Genomic DNA, 20,390 nt, shown 5'->3' with positions numbered 1-20,390 from the left:
CAAGGGATCAAACCCTTTCTTCCAAAATTACAGTGATTTTAAAGGAAATGATAACAATAAACATTTCAAATGTATATTCCCTTTCAAGTGTCCAAAGCCCTTTTGCGGCGACTATTTTGTATAATCACAAATGGGTATCAGTATGGGTACCATTAGAAATGGGATGAGTAGTCCCATCTTTTTCTAGGATAAAAATTAAGTTCAGAGTTCCCAGGCTCACACAGAATCCATGTTCTTTCCACCGCATTCTATCGCAAGGTTTCTCTCCTTTGCAGGAAGCAGAAGAATCAAAGACTCCAGTAAACAGCAGTCACAGAAAGTCCCTTAAAGGATCAGAGGACCAGAGAACTGGGCCATGGTGTGTGTAGCTCAAGTGTGTAGTGGACAGTTTCACACGAGGAAGTAGAGAAGATTACAGGGAAAGTTAAGATTGACAGAAAGAGACCAAGGTCCAAAATAAGTAGAAATCACTAGAACCTAAGCTTTATGAGGGCAGGGATACTGTCGGCTCGATTTCCAGCAGAGTCACCCATATATGTTGCAGGGCTTGGCACACAATCGTTAAAGGGTTGAATGCTAGGAGTAGAGAGAAAGGAATGAGCATGGAGGGAAGCAGCAATGCCACTCATCACGAACATCAGGAAACCATAGCACTGAGGAGACCACTTACCAGGGAATAGGGACTATTTGTTACGATTTTGACCTACAGAGTAGCTTACAAGACTTTCCATCTCCCCAAACATTATGTCCTGAGCAACACTTGCTCCTTTCCTTTTTTGAATCATCTAAGGATGAGAAATATCAACCAATAATATTTAAATATTTAATAACATTTATTATTATATTCCAATAGTATTTACAAACATAAATACAAAATTGTAGGGTAAGAGGGCACCATGAAAAGTATTTTGTACAATGCCCTCTTTTTGCAGCTATGTAATAAGGTTCCGGATCAGGAAGGACTTCATCAAACAACAGGCATTTTTCATACCGCTGCCTGACATTCAAATATTTCTCTTTAAAAAAAATTCTTTTTTAGTTGATTCTCCTGAAACCTGACTATTGGGGAAATACAAGAATGAAGGTAAAATGTATAGGAAATTGGGGAAGCCATAACTTTGCTGAAATATCCAGTGCCAATGAAAATGCATGTCCTTTAATAAATGGGGGTATGGCTAGAAGCTATTTGGAATGTGGGGAAATCCTATCAATGGAGGCTTTCTTACCTCCTTTATACAAATCAAAAAGGGAAAAGTTCTTAGTTAAGGCACAAAAAGAAGATACCTAGTCAGTGTCGGTTGAACTGAAATGCTGTTGTGCAGTGGTAGCATTGAGCTTCATTAGTTTAATGTTGTTGGAGCTGGAAGGGAGCCAAGAAATGCTGTAGTCCAGGATTTCTCAACTCCAGCACTACTGACATTTCAGGCTGTATAATCCAGCATTATGCAAGATTGCCCCGTACATTGCTTAGAGGCCAGCATTCCTAGCCTCTACCCACTCGATGCCAGTGGCATCCTCAGTTATGACAACCAATAATGTTTGGGCCAACATCACCCCAGTTGAAAACCCACCAGGCCAGCCCAATTCTCTCACTTTGTTGATGAGGTTCATGGCTCACAAATGCACAGGGTAGAGCTGATTAATCAAGGGTAGAGCTAACTAAACAAGCTTCCGTGACTATGTTCCAGACTTCAGAGTTCTTTCTGAAAAACCAAGCTGCTCTAGTTTTCCTTTGGTTCAAATATACCTCAGAATGAATGAGCTCATCAGATCCTCCCTGGATAGAGGTTCTAAAATTGGAAGGTGAGACTAGCCTGACCCTACAATATTCTGCAAAAGGCCAGTCCTTCCAAAATGCAGTTCAGGAGAGCCTAACATTTCCTGGAAATAGATTAGCCAAAGACTGAAGAAAACACCTCTATTTCCGAACTTACCCAAAGGAATGAATGTCATACAGGCTTGTTTTATTCGAACCGGTAAAATACGTTAAGCCTCTCAACTCTACCAGATAAATATAAGTGACAATCCAGTCCCGGTGAGTTGTTTATTACCGTGCCAAATGCAATTTTCTATTTTCAAGGAAAAATAAAGGTTAAAAATATATATATATATATATACACACACACACACACACACACGTGCACACACACATGTAAAGGTTAAAATATGTATATGTATGTATGTATGTGTGTGTATATATATATATGTATATCTATCTATCTACCTATCTATCTCACACCTAAAGGTCCATAAGACAAATTGGTATTTGGATGATCTGACTGCAAGAGATTAAATTTCTCTTCAGATGTCCGTATTTGGAGATTAGAACATTAGCTTGAAAAAGTCTGAAAACCTGCCAGCTCTGCGGTCCTTAAGGAATCATCAATTTTGAATTTATAGATTTTACAGATCTTCCTTTCCATGTAGCCTTCGAAATAAATAGAACTACATTTTTGCACTTGTGTAATGTATTCCATACATTTTCTTTTTCCATATATTTACCGTAAAGGACCTGCTTCACCAGCTCGAGTTGAGTTTTCCCACGTGCTGGACTTCTCAGGCTGTCTGTGGCTCTTTAATGGAATTCAAAAACCAGTTTATTTACCCCCTTTTTCTCTCTGCTTCATTCTCTCCTATGCATTCTTTTGGTTGCTCCTATCATTTGAATTTGTTGTTCTTCTTGCCCAAATTACCCACCTTCTTTTTTTTTTTCTTTATCTTGGATCACAGAAAAAAGGTTTCTAAATCTCTCCACATAACTCATCTTCAGACTTATATATTTTGCTGTGACCTTTACATTTGTCAACAAAGTCTGTCTAATCTCACCTACACTTTAAAATAAGTAACAATCTCCCTGCTGCTTAGAGAGTATAATGTGTTTCAAACACATCAATCTTAGCATTTATATTCAAATAGTACATCCGACTTTCACTGTGTCATCCTCTCTGCTTTCTACCTTGAGTCCTCTTCTTACGGGTCAAAGAAAATTATCGTTAGAGAAGAGAAAATCACAAGCCTCTCACTAGGATCGCATTTCCTAAGGATCTTTATTGTTAAATAACAAAGTTTAATCAAGTAAATTTTAAAAATTTACTTGGCTTTATTAAAGGATTCATGAACCTCCAGGAAGTAGAAGAGAGCTCTGAGGAATTAGGAAAATTGGAAGGGTTAGTAGAAGGCTGGGGCAAGACCATTATTAGCAAAAGAAAAGGATTGTTCCAGGGGAGGTAGCTTTGGGAAGGGGGGGGCAGGTGTCTTATCATGCAGATTATTACCTTTTATTTCTTTGGTGGGCAGGGAATGATAGAAAAATTCTTGACTGACAAGCAAAGACTATATTTCCGGGGGAGGTAGAAACTGCAAATCAATTATGTACTAAGCACAGGTTCAAGAATTCTAAATGATACCATCTGGGGCCCATGGTTTTGGGGTTTTTTAAAACATCATTAATAACCATAAGTCATTTTAAGGTAGTTGTAGAATTGAAACTGTATAAGGAAGGAGGAAGGGGAGTATTGTAGACAGTGTCCTGGAAGAACAGGACTAGTTTTACCAAAACTGTCTTAAATGCCATATTGGTACCATCTATAGTTCTATCTACAGGCTGACCTTGACTCAGAATTCAAATTTGGGGTAGAAATCGGTGAAGTAAAACATAAAAATGTATCATTTTCCTTGCCAAAACAAAACTTTCTAATCTCTAAATAACATTTACTCTGGATATTACTTAAAATATTTTTACACAGCTACCTTCTTTCTTTTGACATTCTAACTGTTATTCAATACTCTTCCAAAGAAACTAATATATGATATTTAATTTTAACAAGACCTTATCTTAAAACTGTAGGATAATTTACATGAGAGCCTCTAAATATGACAGTACCATTCCTCTTAAATAGAGATAGATAGGGACATCATGAACTAACAAAAAATCAAAGAACACATTTGTATAAAACTTTCAGATTATCATTTTTTCCCTATAGATTAGGATATGGTAAGATACTGCATATTTCCCAATATTTCTTAGGCAACTAATGCTTCAGAGCTTGACTAATTATTGGAATTAATTATTAGAATTCAGTTGCTTAAGTAATTATTAGAATTATTAGAAATAGAATAATGCTATCTATTATGATCCAAGTGACAATGGGTCTTCTTTGTGTGTTTGTTTGCTTGTTTTAAAGCAAGTAAGAATCTCTTCAATACTTTAATGCTATGTAAGGCAAAGGAAGGGGGACAAGAAACTAAGTTTCCCATAGCTTGAAGACAACTGCAACAGAAGATTGAAACTCTGTAGTCCCAGTTCTAATCTTCCAACCTCAATAATTACACAAGGTCATAAGAAAGCTTAACCCCCCCCCCCAAATAAAAAGAGTGAGATGAAATCTTAAGTCTGAAAAGGTGATCCTATTTGATTATATTCTAGAGAAAAAGCAAATATTGTCTCTACAGGACAATTTCAAAAAAAAAAGAAAAAAGAAACAAAACAGTTTATGATGATAAACTATTACATGTGATATCATACCTGTTTATAATAAACTATTACCTATTACACTTAGAGGGAGGAAGGGGGGTGGGAAGGTAGAAGGAAGGAAGGAAATTAAGAAAGGTGGGGAAGAAGAGAGGAAGACAAAAGGAAAAAGGAAAAAAACTCACAAAGATTTCATTACTCGAATAAACAAAAATAACCTGGCAAAACATGTAGAAACTAAATCTCTGGTCTTAACCCTTCCATAAGAAATGTAACACAAGACATTTCGGTTCTCCCTCCTTAAGACAGTTAGGGAAAACCGCTTAATCACTTCTAGACCTAGAAAGGTTAAACATTTTAAGCTGAAAACTACTTCTCAATGAAAGGTCAGCACTGATAAGAGATCTTTTTATGACTCTTTTGATTGAGAAACAATTGTTGAAACAGTAGCAATTTATAGCAAAGCCAGAAGTCATTCAGAATAAAAGGCAGTATTGTCAGTTTCACCTATGACAAACATGAATACTTGCTCTATAATAGTAACATGCCCATGACACAAGGAAGTGAAGGTGAAGGTGGCAGAAGAAATCTAACTTGATGAATAATGAGACAGAAATCTGAAAGTCACCCACGTAATCATCAAAGTTGAATGTCAAACAAAATTTGGTAGTGAATTCAGGTATCTCAGAAAAATCAGAGAAAAGAAAGACTGAAAATATTACCAAAAAAAAAAAAAAATCCCCCATAATTGTCCCTTTATATTCTCTGTGAACTGGTGTGGAGGAAATTCATAAAATGATCATTTTCACACAAAACATCTTCCTTTTCTTATTGAAGTAAATTAGAAAGAAAATAAAATTCAAGAGGCACACGTGCTAGGAAGTGTTATTTCTCACTAAAAAAAAAAAAAAAAACAACCACACACCAGGGTAATCAGATGAAATAACAGTATTTCCTCTTTAATTCTGTCCAAATCCTTTCTTTTCATATATTTCTCTAAGGCTTTCAGAAGAAAATGACATATTAATACTTTGGGTTCTATTACTTATTTATAAAGAGAGAAAGAATATTTTATGTAATATTTTATATAACTGAGTTTAGCAATTGCTTTTTTATTAAGTTGATGATCTTAAGTGAAGAGATCACCTTTATCCAATTAGACATACTAACTGACCAGAAAACAATCAATGTATTTTGCCAACTCACAAGTAGTCAGACAAACTAAAAATCAGTGGGCTCTTTAAGTATCTTCATTCTCATTAGTGAATTGATTTTCTAAGCCTCAATGTCTTCTGGATGCCTGTTTGTCCAATCAATTCTGTTAATTACTTTTCAGCTCTGACCTTGGCTGTCTATAGGGTATGCTTCAATGTATATCACCATACTTTCAAATCCAAATGCAAGTGTGAGGATATTTTGCAATAAGTCAACAGGACCACAAATTGATACAATAATGGATTTAAAGGTAATTTCAAAAAAGCATAAGCTTCATTCCAAAGAGTCTTTGTCACAAAATCCATCGAATATAGACGGATGCTTCTTGGCCTATGCCATTTTGATGTAAAAGCTGTTGATTAATAAGTCTCATTTACCTGATTATGCGTTTCGATTCAAACTTTGCTTTTAGTACCCAGAGACGGTCTCCAGGCAAATGTTCAGTTCATTATCTGTTTAAAAGGCTGCCTGCTTGTATCTTAAGCTACAGTAAATACATTTCCGTCTGGTCTCATCATCTCTAGTGTCTGACATTTTGTAACAGAGAGTTTTGAAATCATATTTTATGGCAGCGAAGCTGTTAGGGGAAATTTATTGACTTAACAATCCCATCCAGCATCTCCTGTCATGTGGAACTGTCCCCAGTACAAGGCAGATTAGTGAATGTGAGCTGCTTCAATTTGGCCCAAGTGTCTGGCTAGAGAATTTTCCATTACATGGGTGGGTGAGATCAACTGAGTTTGGAACCATTCAATTTATTCTGTGGCAGCAGCAAAGGAGACTACAAGAGTGACTAGCGAATTTGAGTACATGCTCTTCTATTCAAGTTTTGATGAAGTAGCAACACTGAGATTATAAACTGTTATTACTCAATTTATATTTTAAGTAGAGCTAAGCATCTGCACTGGTGAGCTGTCTGATGTCTTTCTCCCTGGCAGATTCTGGACACGGAGATGGTAGTTAGAACTCCACATAGAGAGACTAGTTCATAGTATATGTAGTTGGCCCATGTGCAGGGACCCCAAGTTTCTATTAAATTATCCCTCTCATGCAAGGTTAATGAGGACGACCAGGGAATGTCTGGAATTCACTTTTAAATAGTACGCTCTACCTTGTTCAATCTGACAGTCTGGAGACTCCTTTTACTACCCATGTTGCACATAAAAGGTGAGATAAAAGCAAGAAAAAATTGGTTGAAAAAAACAATACGAGTACAGTTGTGTTTGTGGCACTTCCGTATTTGCAAAAGAGTTCCAATTTTCCACAAATTATCTGGAAATTCATAGGTTTATGCTGAACATAAACAGAGCTTTAAACTTGCAGTCTGGTCAAAAAAAAGCAGGGCAAAGAAATGTCAACTCCTTTTAATGACAAGAATTTCCTAAACTTGAAAATGGAATTTATCATTTTCATGGAGAGTTAATGGTGATAAATCTGTACCTTGCTATTCTACACATGAATCTTATTTAAAACAAAATACATACATTTGAAATTATACTAATATAAAAGAACAAAATCATTATTTTACAGCTTTAGGTTGTATTTTGAAGAACGTAAATTACATAGATAGTATGTGAAGTTTATCTTAGCTGTTAACGTTTTTGTCATTTGACTGCATTATTTTTATAATGATCCCATGAGGTCTAAAATGTCATAGTAAGCCTCTAAAGTATTTGTATCACACAAGCAGTAGATATTTAATAAGTGTTTTTTGTTGATGATTAAAATATGCTTTAAGAGGAATTTTCATTTCTGTTATGTGTGGAATTAGTAAAGACAATCCTATAAATCAGTGAGATTTCTCTATTTAATTTAAAGTGAGGATAACATTTTATTCTATAAAATGAAAGTAATTGCCTCTAATTATCATATTCAATGCTATTAGTGTCTTCTAAAAATGTTTACCTTATCAAAATCATATTGTTTCCATTTTATAGAAAAAACTATAACAAATCCTGAGAAAGTATTTATGATGAACATCTTCAAGGCTACACAATGACTTCTGACCTAATGAGGGTTAATCTTAGATTTTTAAGGAACACAGATTTTTGAACTGGAAGGGTCCTTAAAAAGTACCCAATCTGAATGCCTCATTTTAAACATTAGGAAAATGAAGAGAGATGTTATAGAGCAAATAAGTGCCAGATAAGATAGTCCTTATGATTCACAAATGCAAGTATAATTTATTGTTTCAAGAATAGTCTTAGTTATTTTCAAAGTAAAACTTACATGGAGTATATCCCCTTGTATTCCTTCATAAGTATATTTTATTATAGATCACCAAGGGTGGTGATTTTACTTGCCTTGGCTGTATTCAGAAAGGTTTCTGGATTGCTCACATTGTTTATCCATGTCATAGTATTTGAGATATAAAATATACAACCTATGCCTATTTGCTGCATCTTAATAGGACAAAAAAGATGCAAATTAAATTTCACTCTGAAATAATTTATGGACTTTTATATTGCATAAATGTGTATTTTCATATGTTTCCCAAATAGCTTATAAAGCAACACCAACAACCTCCCATTATTCTCCCTCCAACATATAGGGTATACAAGGGGAAGATAGTACTCCTTTTTACATGTAATCCAAATGACAAAAAAAGCCTTAAAATATCTTAAGCCCCAATCTACTATTACTGCTCAATCTAAGGGTTTGTATCATTTCTAGTATGTTACTATGCATCCATACAATAGATATTTTGCTAAATGTACTAATATACCAAACCCAAATAGTTCATCTCTTCAAAATGAAACAGGAATTTACAAATAATAATGTGACACCTATATGACCCATCCAACCAATGACTTCATGATGTCTTTCTTTATGGAGAGTGGTGTCTTTGTTCCCAAAACATTAGCAGCACAAGGTAGAAAAAAAATTTTTTTTTAACTTGAAACACTTCAAACAAAATATCATCCTGGGAATATATTAATTTTTTTTTATTATGAAAATAATGGACCTTTTCTTATTACTAAGGACACTCTAATCAAATAAACATTTTCTTGTACATACCATATTCATAGAAGCATTTTCCTATTTTATACAGTTATTTATCAAAGTATCAAAATTTTTTCTTCTGTATGCTCACCTGATCAGAAAAGAAGTCACTGTTATCTTCCAGGTATTTACTGAAAGGGTTGGGTTCATAGACTTCCTCCTCTTTTCTCAGTAATATTTTGGATTTTACAGGTACTGGGCGAATTACTCCAGGCTTAGTCTTCATGAATGTTAAATAAAATTTTGAAAAATAAAGAAATAAATGGCATTAAAATGAATGAATATGTGCACTGTTAAGTCATTCAAATGATTCAAATGTTCTCACAAAAATTTTTAATTTTTTTAAATTTTAAAATGATTTTACCAATACATAAAAGCAGCCTAGAAATCAAATGATTTTCACTAAGATGACTTTAAAATTAACTGTTACAGCAATTAACTAATAGATATCTACTATCCCAATGTTCAAAATGCAAAAACCTTCCTCATTTATCTAGCCAAATGTGTTCCTATATCCTCACTGGTCATTCAGTCAACAAATACTTCATTTAACAGATATTTATGGAGAGTGGCCTTAATGGCAGGCAGCTTTCTTATTCTGGGCATGGTAGGAGAGATGAATTTGGCACAAGCCACCAAGCCTTTAAGGTTTTATTTTTCTGGAAACCAACTCCCTTGTCCCAACATCCACAGAGCTGGCCCCCAGAAACCAGGTTCATACTAAGTCTGATGAAACCAGGGATGGCCTTCTGACCTAAGAGGGGTGGCTAGAGTAAGACTTTCTCTTCCAAGAATGTGGAATAAGAATTCAGACCACTCTGCAATTACTTGGGAAGATTGAAATTATAATATGTCAATTTGTGAGCTATGGGAAAGCCTCAATTTGCCATACAAAGCAGATCAGACGAGATCAAGAAAGAGAGCAAAGTGCATGGGGAGCCTAAGGAGGAGAGACTAAGGGGCTTTCCAGAATGGGATTCTAAAACATTCCTGGGGCCCCGCTGATTTTTTGTTTCCTGAGGCTCCCTAAGAATTTCCTTTTCTTTCACACAAGATCTCCTTATTTTTAAAACTTACAACTTCTTTAACTTGCAACCAAAAGAGTTTTACCTAACGGACTAGTCATTCAAGACTCATAAGCTTGTACCCAATGTCAGTTTGATGAGAAAGAGAGAGAGAGAAATCTACTTGGGGCCATTTCACAGTGATGTTTCACAAACACCAAAATCTCATTACACTGTAAAATGTCACAAAATGATTGATAAGTTTACAAAAATACCCCAAACTAGAATTCAATAAAAAGTTGTGACACTTGTCCTGGTTAAGCATTTTGCTGCAATCATTCTTCTCAACCCCATTTCCTTTCAGAAAATAGTAAATTAGTTCTCCTCAGTAAATGCTGATACTCACAACTTAAGCCTTAAGGGACTACATCTATCTCTCTGCTCTATAAACCACCTGATATATTTTGAGGCTTGAATAAATGCTACTCTGCAATACTTTCTTCAATCGCTATTTTCCCAGTTGTCTTTCATATTTATGCCAACTGGGGAAGGAAAGAGTGAGAGAAGTCTTTATTGTCCCCAGGCTAAGAAATATCTCCTACTTAAGAAACTCTTATTTCTCTCAAGAGGAAAAAAATGTGCAAGTAACATCCAATTATGTATTAAGTCGCAGAGTTGAGTATACATATGAGAGCAGTACCCTCCAGTAAACTCAACACAAGAACAAAGCGTAGGCAGCTACTGATTTCTATAACCATCTATACTAAGGGAGATGCCTGATATTTGGGTCATGATCTTAAGTTGTCCAGATTTCCTGTCTCTCCTCCACTCGACTTCCTGTTTCATTTCCCTTTTCATCCCCTACTCCCCTACCTTCTCATTCTTTCCAACTCCTTTGTGTGGTAGGAAATCAATACAGCTCTAGGACCCTGGGCCTACCAGGTTTTAAAACCAACATGGAGCTTTAGGAGCTAAGTTTGGTGGCAGTATGCAAAAAGATGAAAGCAGAGAGGAGAAGTCTAACTCAGAGCACTTGATATGCTGAGAATCCCTCTGCCAGGGCAACATGGCTACCTGATTGATTGTATTGCCAGCAGACTGCTGATTTGGGTTATCCTCACCTGGAGACTTTCACTCAGATCTTCTCTCCTGGGCGAGAGACCCAGCAAAGAGACTCTTCTGGATATTCAGTATCAGAATCAGTTACTAATGTTTCATAATTGTTTTTGTTCTAGCCTTTATGCTCCTTAGTTCCTATGAATTTCCCAAATTTGGTGGTTGTCTATTAATTTGACAATAATTCTTTCCCAATTTCCTCTACTCTACTGGATGTTCCACATGCTCTTTTCTTTGATTTTGTTCCTAGGCTTGGTCTATCTGAAGTCTCTGAGTCTCCCTCATTCTAGTTTGCCCAGTTGGCCTTGGTATAGTTGCCCTGGTTCTTACACTGTATTTATCTCCTCTTCCTCCAGTCCTATTTTTTCTCCCACACCTTCACTTGTTGTTACTCAGTAGTATTTTACAGACATGGAAGCCAAATTACACACAAGAAGACTAGGCATAGTTTGTCTTTGACATGTTCCTATTTCGCATCCTATGAACTTGAACCATAACCTCCACACCTAACTATTTCTCAGTAGTCAGGATGGTCAAGTTGGAAGTTAAACACTAGTGGTCCCATTCTGAACCTCACACATGCTCCATAATCCAAGGTGCATGGACAAATCATGTTTGTGGCAACCTCTACACCTTGCTCACACCATTCCACATGCTTTGAAATCAACCTCAAAATCCTTTGAAGATTCATTGCAGATAACACCATCATTCTCTTGTAGATCCAGATTCTATATCTTATCTATATGCGATCAAGCTCTATAGTCTCTATTGTAGGTAGATTATCTCATCAATTCCCTATAAACAACCCTGTGAGAGGCTTAGAGAGAATAAGTCACATGCCAAAGCCAAACAGTTAATATAGGAAGAAGTCAACGTTGAAATCCAGTGCAGATCCATTAATCGAGCCCATGATTTTAACTACTCCTATGCCTACTGCAGAGACAGACAAACAAAAGACAGAAATTTAAAATAATTTTTAAATACCCACCTCTATAATTTCCTCTGTCCAATCAATTGCAAAGCCCTAGTATTTTTATATTTGTGATTCTTTTTAAATTCACTGCTTCTGCTTTCTTTCTTTCCTTTTTCGTAATTTTTTTTTCAGTTTTCCAAGATTCATTTTTTTTGAATGCACCACACCCAGTGCTTTATGCAATATGTGCCCTCCTTAATACCTACCACCAGGCTCACCCAACCTCTACCACCTCCCTTCCAAAACCCTCAGTTATTTCTCAGAGCCCACAGTCTCTCATGGCTCATCTCCCTTTCCGATTTCCCCCAACTCACTTCTCCTCTCCAATTCTCAGTGTCCTCTGTGTTCTGTTTTATTTCTAATGTCCATTGCCACATCCTTGATGTTGGCCAATGTTATTTCATTCAGTATCAATTTACCTTTTTTTTTCATTAGTCTTACTCAATACAGTTTTTCTTTACTTTAGCATGGCATAAATGTTCCTGCAAAAGAGCACTCCTAAAACACTGTAGGATATGAAGTTTTCCTATTCGATATACACATCCATAAATCTTCCCTTACCTCTATACTTACACATATGCACCCTACGCCATATCCTACATCATAAAGGGCTCTGTGGTTTGCATGGCCAAGACATCAAAATTTGTACTGATGTCTCTCTCCAGACTTGGTTAAAAATACACTCACAAAAAACAGCATGATGTTGCTGGGAGGAGAGCAAACAGGATACAGATTTTAATTTTTGCACTAGTGTTAAAAGACTGTATGACCTTGAAAGAGCTGTTCAACCGGCCTGGACGTTCTACTAAAGGATTATAATTGTCCATGATTAGGTCCTTTAATAATGAATAATGGCACATTTTATTATTTATATTCCTTTCCTCTCAGGTATCATACAACAAAGAGTTTTTACATAAGTCTTGTTTCTCCATATTCAAATCCATCCCCCAAACAAGGGTTCTATTTTATAGAACATCTATAAAATAGCCTAAGTAAAGCAACTGGTGCTGTTGCTGGTACATGCAAGCAAGGCTTCCCTGGAATATTAGTTAACTTGCTCTCTGCTCTTCCTAATTCCCGTTACTAATGTCAAACAGTTATGTAATCTACACTTGTTGAAGACTAAATTGCAACACAGAGTAAACTAATGGATATCCAAATAAGATGTCTTTTAGCACCTTGCCACTCAGAATGGGCTATGTAAACCAGTACCATCAGTGTCACTTGAGAACCTGTTAGAAGTGCCAGATCTCAGGCCCTACCCCAGACCTACTGAATCATAACCTGAGTTTTCACAAAATCCCTAGGTGATTCATGAGCACTCGACTAGAACTCTTTCCATTTAAATACTGTGCCGCCTGCCTAAAGATAGATCTTCCTTGGTCTGCCATTTTAGAGACATCTGTTCAACCCTGAGCTTCTGCCTCCAGACTAAAAGAGAGGCTTTAGAAGAGATTGTCTATTATTGGTTTCTAATCTACATTGTATCCTTGCACACACCCACTGATATTTTCAAACTTGAAGTAGACCTTTGTTCTCTCATTCTGGTAAAACTCATTGGCTAGGTTTGTGTACAAACAAAAATAAAGGAAATTAGATGAATCAAGTTAGAAGAGTCTGTTAAAGAGAGCTCCTGTTAAGACTGTCATTGCAGCCACAAAACTAGCCCCAACTGGCTCTTCTTTCATTTTTATCTGCTATGGAATCCATAGATCCAGCTAGACCCATGACTAATACACACAAATGTTATTCTTATGAGGCCAGGAAAAGCAACTCCCTAATTTTCTTACCAGCCTAAATGGGGAAATAAAAACAGGCAATGACTCCCACAGTTAACACAAAAAAAGCACAGAAAGAATGACAAAAAGTTTCTCTAAATGCCAAATTTCAATTCATCATGATGAACCTACTGAGAACGGACCTACACAGGATGTAAGCAATCTTTGAAGTGCCCCAAAGACAAAATAACCATTGTTTTGGGTCTCTGAAACACATGTCTATCAGATACTCTCTGCAGCCATTTTGCCAGTCGGACCTCGTCTATGTCAGGAACTATAGTGTCTATAACCCTTGTTCTCAGACAGCTGGCCATTCAGTTTAGTATACCACAGAGTAACCTACACTAGGAGTCAAGTCATGTCACTTGAATCCTCTCAGAGCTCTCTAATGCTTCACTTTCTCACTTAGAGTGAAAGCCAAAACCTTTGTCATGCCTGTGAGGTAATGCCTAATCTTTCTGATGCCCAACGAGGCTCTCCCCTCTCCATCTTAACTGCTGCTACTGTCCCTCTCACCCTCTCATGCTCTCCATCCTAGCACAGACACCATGATGCCCTGTGCCCTGAGAGTTTGCATTTGGGCTCTTTACTTTTTCCAGAAGTCATTTTTCCCTGGAATGCTGATATCCCCTTACCTCCCTTATTTTGTTTTTTCCATAGAACTTATCACAATCTGACATTTGTTTATGTGTTTATTGTTGTTGTTGTTGTTGTTTTCTCCACTAGAATATAAGCTTTGTGAGGCCGGAGATGATGACTTTGTTCACTGTTGTATTTCCAACACACAGAACTGTATCTGGATCCTAGAAGGTGCTAAATAAATAACCGAAGAATGAATAAATTAATTGACAGGCAGAAGCAGCCCAGGATGCTGGCTATTATCCAATATGGAGACCTGAAGAAGTGTTGCTTGACAGCTTGGTGTCCCCCATTACTTTTTCTGGATTAATATTTTTATTTGGGTATAACCCAAGAAGAGAGAACTCTTCAGCATAGAAGTTCCATACTCTCTTTCCCCAAGAGAGGACCAGAAGACGGAAAGTGGTTAGAAGAGACCAGTTTTCTGGTTAGTGACCAGAAAACTGGTCACTCTACTCTTACCCTTAGAGGTAAGAGTAGAGGCTGAAATTCCCATCTCTGATGGATGTAAGAATTCAAAGCCAGGGATCAGTTCTTTAGGGACTTACAAGATTTTAAACTTCTCCATTTAAAAAAAAAAAAAAGAAAGAAAAGTTGTTGCTGCTCCCCTTATTTGCTTATGGTGATAAGCAATACAATTTTTAATACCAAAAGACAATGATATCGTCTTCTTTTGGAGAATTTAAAAGTGGGGTGGGACTAAAGATATCACATTTATACCTACTGCTAATCTTGAGGGCGAAAATGTCCAAGAGCATATGGAGTCCCTAGAGGCTGGTGGCAGGTTTCAATGGCCCACACAGGGCACTGGTCTGAGGCTGCTATTAATTTGTGTTTAACTCAATGAGTATACACTTATGCTTCAACAGTACTACTCAGGGGCACTGTAAAAATAAATATTGCTTCTGTCCTTTGGAACTTACAATCATAATTCTATGACAAGTTGGTACTGCCTCTGGCTGGAGACCAAAGTTGAAAATTAACTGCCAGCACTGACCTAGAGAATCCATTATCAATATCTTAAAATAATGGCTGCTGAGAGCAACCCCATTCTCAAATTAGTAACTGCAACTAGTGGACTGTTTTTAATTGCCTTTAATGACAGTCATAAGCTCCGCAGTGGTTGGGATGAGGGAAGAAAAGAAATAAAGAACAAGGTGTCAGTATTCATGGATTTATTTTTATCTTTTCAAAGAAATAAAATGTAAAATAGAAAAGCAAGAAAGTAATAAAACACTGGATATAGAAACCTTGAGCTTGTGAAAATACCCCATGTTTCTTTTACCCATTTGCTTCAGTTTGGTCTTTAGTCCCCCGTGTTTTATGTATATACATATATATTTTAGAATTGCTGTAGCAACAAGCTCATAGAAACTCAAAAACATTCTACTAGTCAAGACTAAAGTTGACAAAAGCAGTATGCTCTAAATTATTTAGCTTACTTACTCCTTCAATTTATAAGCCTTTATTAGATTTCTTTCTTTCTCAACAAACAATATTATATACTTGAAGCAAATATGTAAGTATTTTTCCCCTCCAATAAATATCTCAGATTTCAAAACACTCTAGTTCAGAGCAAAGTTACCAAGATTGAGGAGGAAAAAAACAGATTTTTATACCACCCATTAGCTATGGGACTGCTGTAATATGCATGAAAGAACTTTGTAAAGGAAAAACAACATGAATATGAAAGGGGAAAAAAAACTTGCCTTTTTCCTATTTTTGCATTTATAATATAGAATATTGATACTAAATGATCTGCACCATCCAGGAAAGTACCTACCTGATATGCTTTAGAAAAAATTACAGTTACTATGATAGCTGTATAAAAACAAATATATGGGAGCCCCTGCGTGGTTCAGTCAGTTAAGCCATTGCCTTCAGCTCAGGTCATGATCCCAGGGTCCTGGGATCAAGTCCCTCATCAGGCTCCCTGCTCAGTGGAGAGCCTATCTCTCCCTCTCCCTCTGCCTGCTACTCTGCCTACTTGTGCTCTGTCAATTAAATAAATAAAATCTTAAAAAATATATATGTAGTATTTCAATTCTTATAAACTATATCCCATAGCTCAAAAAAATATTTGGTGGAACATGTACAACACAGGTTGGTTGAATTGAAATATTTCTATGGTTAAAGAAAAGACAATAGTGTGATTCAAACCTCAGGAGATATATATGATGAATGCTGTAGAACTTAAGTATGTTGTGTCAAAGAAAACTGGTCAAGGACAAACCACCCTTAAACCTGAAGAAGACATCAATTCTACACAAAAGCTTTCAGGGCTGCATTTTCTGAACAACAGTGACCTCAAGGGCCCTTAGAAAGATGACTCATGCCCCACTAAAGCAGGACACATCAGTTGGCATTCAGAACTGGGAACAAAGTATCTGAAAGCTTACCCACTCTTCTTTATAGTGTTCCAGTAAGCTGCATTTTGCTTTTACCTGTATGTAGCCATGTGGCTTGTTTTTTTAACCTATTGTTTTTCCTCTCCAGATTCAGTATTCCATCTCCCGCAACAATGAACATTTCGTAATGGCATTAAATACCAAACGCAAAAGCGAATGTCTTCTAAACAAGGTTCCCCCATCTACCCCCAAGGAAGACCAGTGCTTACCCATTTTGTTGAACCTCATCTATTTTCTCATCCAAAGAAGAGGCCCCACCAGCCTCTGTTAACAGTGGGATGATTCAGTTCAGGAATTAGAAAAGCTCTGTGAAGGTACCACACCTAGATCCTAGATCCTTCCTTTCCTTTTGCTCCCCTTGTTATGTTAAGTATAGTACTACTCACAGTGGAGAAATCTCTGTACCCAAATTCACCCTACCTATTCTCCTCCTCTTTCATAAGTGCATCTTTATAGGCTATGGGAAAATGCTAGCACTGGGCCCCCCATGAGAGGTACCCAGAGAAAGTCGTACTTCTGTAGAGGCCAAATTTCCTAACTCCTTCATCAACATTTTCTCATTCTTTTTTAATGATCTCAAGTCTATATATAGATTTTTTTTTTGAAAGTCACACAAAAGTAACCACTACTGCTGTGGTGTTAGGCAATCTATTTAAACTATGAACCTCTATTTCTTTATCTGAAAAAATATTACCTCAGAGATCATTATTTCTGAGACAAAGACCAACAAACTCAAGTCATTTAAAATGGAGATAATTATCTCCGAGATAATATTTCAGAGATCATGTGTGCAATTATAACACCTCCCATATGCACAAGGCTATACTGGCAACTTCAGATCCTATAATACATGAGCCTTGCAATACCCCTACAGGTTGACTGAGTAATTATACCAACCTCCCATTTTATGGATGAGTATTTCCAATACCCTCGTCTCTTAAGTTCCTGTCTAGTTTTCACATCCTGTGGTGGTGTCTAACAGAAGAGACACTGAAGCACAGATTGGTGAACTGGTATCACATGGAGGCCTAGATTATTCTATTATCCTGAGCTCAATACTAAATAGTTTGGTTTCCAGAGTAAACGATGGAGATTTCTTAAGAATAAGGGACATGGTCATATTTCTTTTGTTCTTTCAAATGTTGAACTGGAACAGTTGCAAAGTTAACAAGCGAATGGTTTAGCCAAGTTGAAAAGAAGAAAGTATGAAAATATTATATACCCTTAAAAAGCCAAATGTCAAAAGCAAAATGGTTTCTATTTTAAGCTTGTGCTACTACAGTGATCTATCTTGGATTTTCACTTCAACCAATTTATTATATTTCTTCCCAAAAACAGGACTAAAATAACTTTAACTAACTGCTTATTTTACACAGAACAGAGTATTTACTTATGTAATTTAACTATAATCTATCATATGTTCCCAGTAATTTTTATGTGCTACACACACACACACACACACATACACACACACACACAGGTCAACAACGTATTATATCAGAATTACCTATTATATGGCATCTATCTGTATATCATAAACATGTACATACACATATGTATACCTAGTTTCATTTTTCATAGTTATTCTCACCCAAATTATTCAGAACTTAATCTTGAAGAGAGTTTGAGATGACAAATATTAGAAATTCATTCATAGAAAGGAAAAGTTATAATTTCATTCATTTTTATATTACTTAAGAGCAAAAACATCATAAATCCTTAAAGAAGCAAATGTCATACAGCTGTCCTTACTTACAATTATTTCTATTCTATTCCATTCCCCCGTAATGAAAAACAGGGTTAATGCCATGAAATAGAAGTCAAAGTGATTAAACTGAATAATTATATCAATCCAGATGTTCTTTTTTTGTGTGATAAACTTGCTTGATAATAATCCCTTCACAAACTGACCTATATCTCAAGGGAATTTGAGGATTAAAACTTAATTTAAAACTTGGTTAAGATATCCCTTGAACTTTTTAGAGAAAAAGTCTAAAGCAAATGCAAAGAAATTATCATTAAAGTCAGTCAAAGCAATGCTTTGCATTTTTTCTCCCTAAAGAACACAAACTTAGAATTCACAGAATTATTTTATTAGTCAAGAAAAGGCTTATTTATTACATTTACAATGAGTTGATTTTAATATGTCTCTTTTAATGAAATCATTATATATCTATTTGCCTCTTTAAAATAGTTTCTTAAAATATTAAGCCAAGAACTGACTTGTATGTATATGTGTGTGTACACACACACACACACACACACACACACATATACATACAAGTCAGTTCTTGGTTTTATATTTTGCTCTCAAGAAACAAGTATATCATTACTTTAAATATTAAAATTGTTGTAGTAATATTTCCATATCTAAACTGGGAAGCCATTCAACTTTATTGTTAATGCAGTGCTTGTTTCCATGGCAACTTTTTCACATCACTCTGTTGGTAATCATGGACTCACAGGTGCTAAAGGGGCTTCGAAAGTATGTAATAGAATGTTCTCATTGCTCATTTAGGAAACTGAGGATCAAACCTTTGGATTTGTGGCTTCCTCACTGCCAGTCCCGTGGCTAGTGTCAGAGCAGAAATAAAAAATGGTTCTTCTGGCCCCATTCTAGCATTCTTTCACCTACACCACACTGCCAGGTACTATTCTAAACTAACACTAAAATTAGCACACACGCGCGCATGCAAACACATCCCATATATATACCACATATATAAACATCAACAAACTCAAGTAGTTTGCTTAAATCAGGCTACTTTGTGAGTCAGACTATGCTTTTTTATGTTTTTTTTTTTGTATTACAAATGAAAATATTTTGGCATGATAACGACAAGATGACTTGCTGGCTATGGACCCCAAGACAATTGCTTAAAAAGGGAAAAAATCAGTACTAAACAGTGATTTTTGTCTTCTTAACATCTCAAACTGCTTTACTACAAATTTTTCTAATTATACTGAAGGTGACTATTGTTCAGGAACTTACAATTATAAATAATAAAAGTTAAAAGATACAAAGAAAATCTTTAGTAATATCTTATGCAACTTATTTCATGGTTTCAATTTGACAGCCACTATAAAAATAGAAAATACAAAACACTATAAGGAAAAATAATTCTACGTAATCAAATTTCATCCATAAATAACAGATTCTAGAGTCTACATCTGTGCTAACACAGTAGTCAGTAGTCCCTTGTCAGGCTGATGAAATGTGGTTACTTTTCTTTCTTTGAAATATGGTTATTCAGAACCAAGCTGTGCTATAAATAGAAAATACACAGCATAGTTCAAAGACTTGGCCCCAAACAAGGAATGTAGATATCTCAAGTTTATACTAATTATATGTTTGAAAGAGGATTTACATAACATTACATAAAATGTATCTTTGAAATTAACGTTCCCTATGTTTGTCTTGTTGTTTTTTTGTTTTGGGGTTTTGTTTTGTTTTGTTTTTTTACTTTTTAATGTGGCTATTAGAAAATTTTAAATTACATATGTTACTTATGGTTCACATTCTGTTTCTACTAACCATTCTGATCTAAGCCATTCACATGCTAACCTTCCTGTCTGAAATACCCCATTGCTCATTTTTTAAAATCCAGAACATGCCCTACACTATCAAATGCGACCTGCCCTTGAATGCTTTTCAAAAAGCATCTGTTCCATCAGGAATCGAGCACTCTCCTTCTATAAATTGCAAAAGCATCTTGCTTCTGACCCCACCCATATTATTCCAGTCCCACTACTAAGAGTCAAGTTCCTAGCAAATAGAGTCTA

General features: G+C 35.9%; 1 protein-coding gene across 10 annotated transcripts in view; it reads right to left on the bottom strand.

Annotated features, from left to right (window-relative positions):
• Positions 1 to 20,390, bottom strand: part of MLIP (muscular LMNA interacting protein) — a 252,382-nt gene that overhangs the window by 42,575 nt on the left and 189,417 nt on the right. For all 10 annotated transcript variants that reach the window (XM_082729410.1, XM_082729414.1, XM_082729417.1 and 7 more), the window contains one exon: positions 8,781 to 8,909. In XM_082729410.1, the coding sequence (XP_082585536.1) occupies positions 8,781 to 8,909 (129 nt within the window). The remainder of the gene's footprint in view (positions 1 to 8,780; positions 8,910 to 20,390) is intronic.

The sequence above is a fragment of the Mustela nivalis genome (genome assembly GCF_964662115.1).
Source record: "Mustela nivalis genome assembly, chromosome: 5".
NCBI lineage: Eukaryota > Metazoa > Chordata > Mammalia > Carnivora > Mustelidae > Mustela > Mustela nivalis.
Note: the sequence above shows the minus strand (reverse complement) of the source record. Positions and strands in the feature narration are given on the sequence as shown.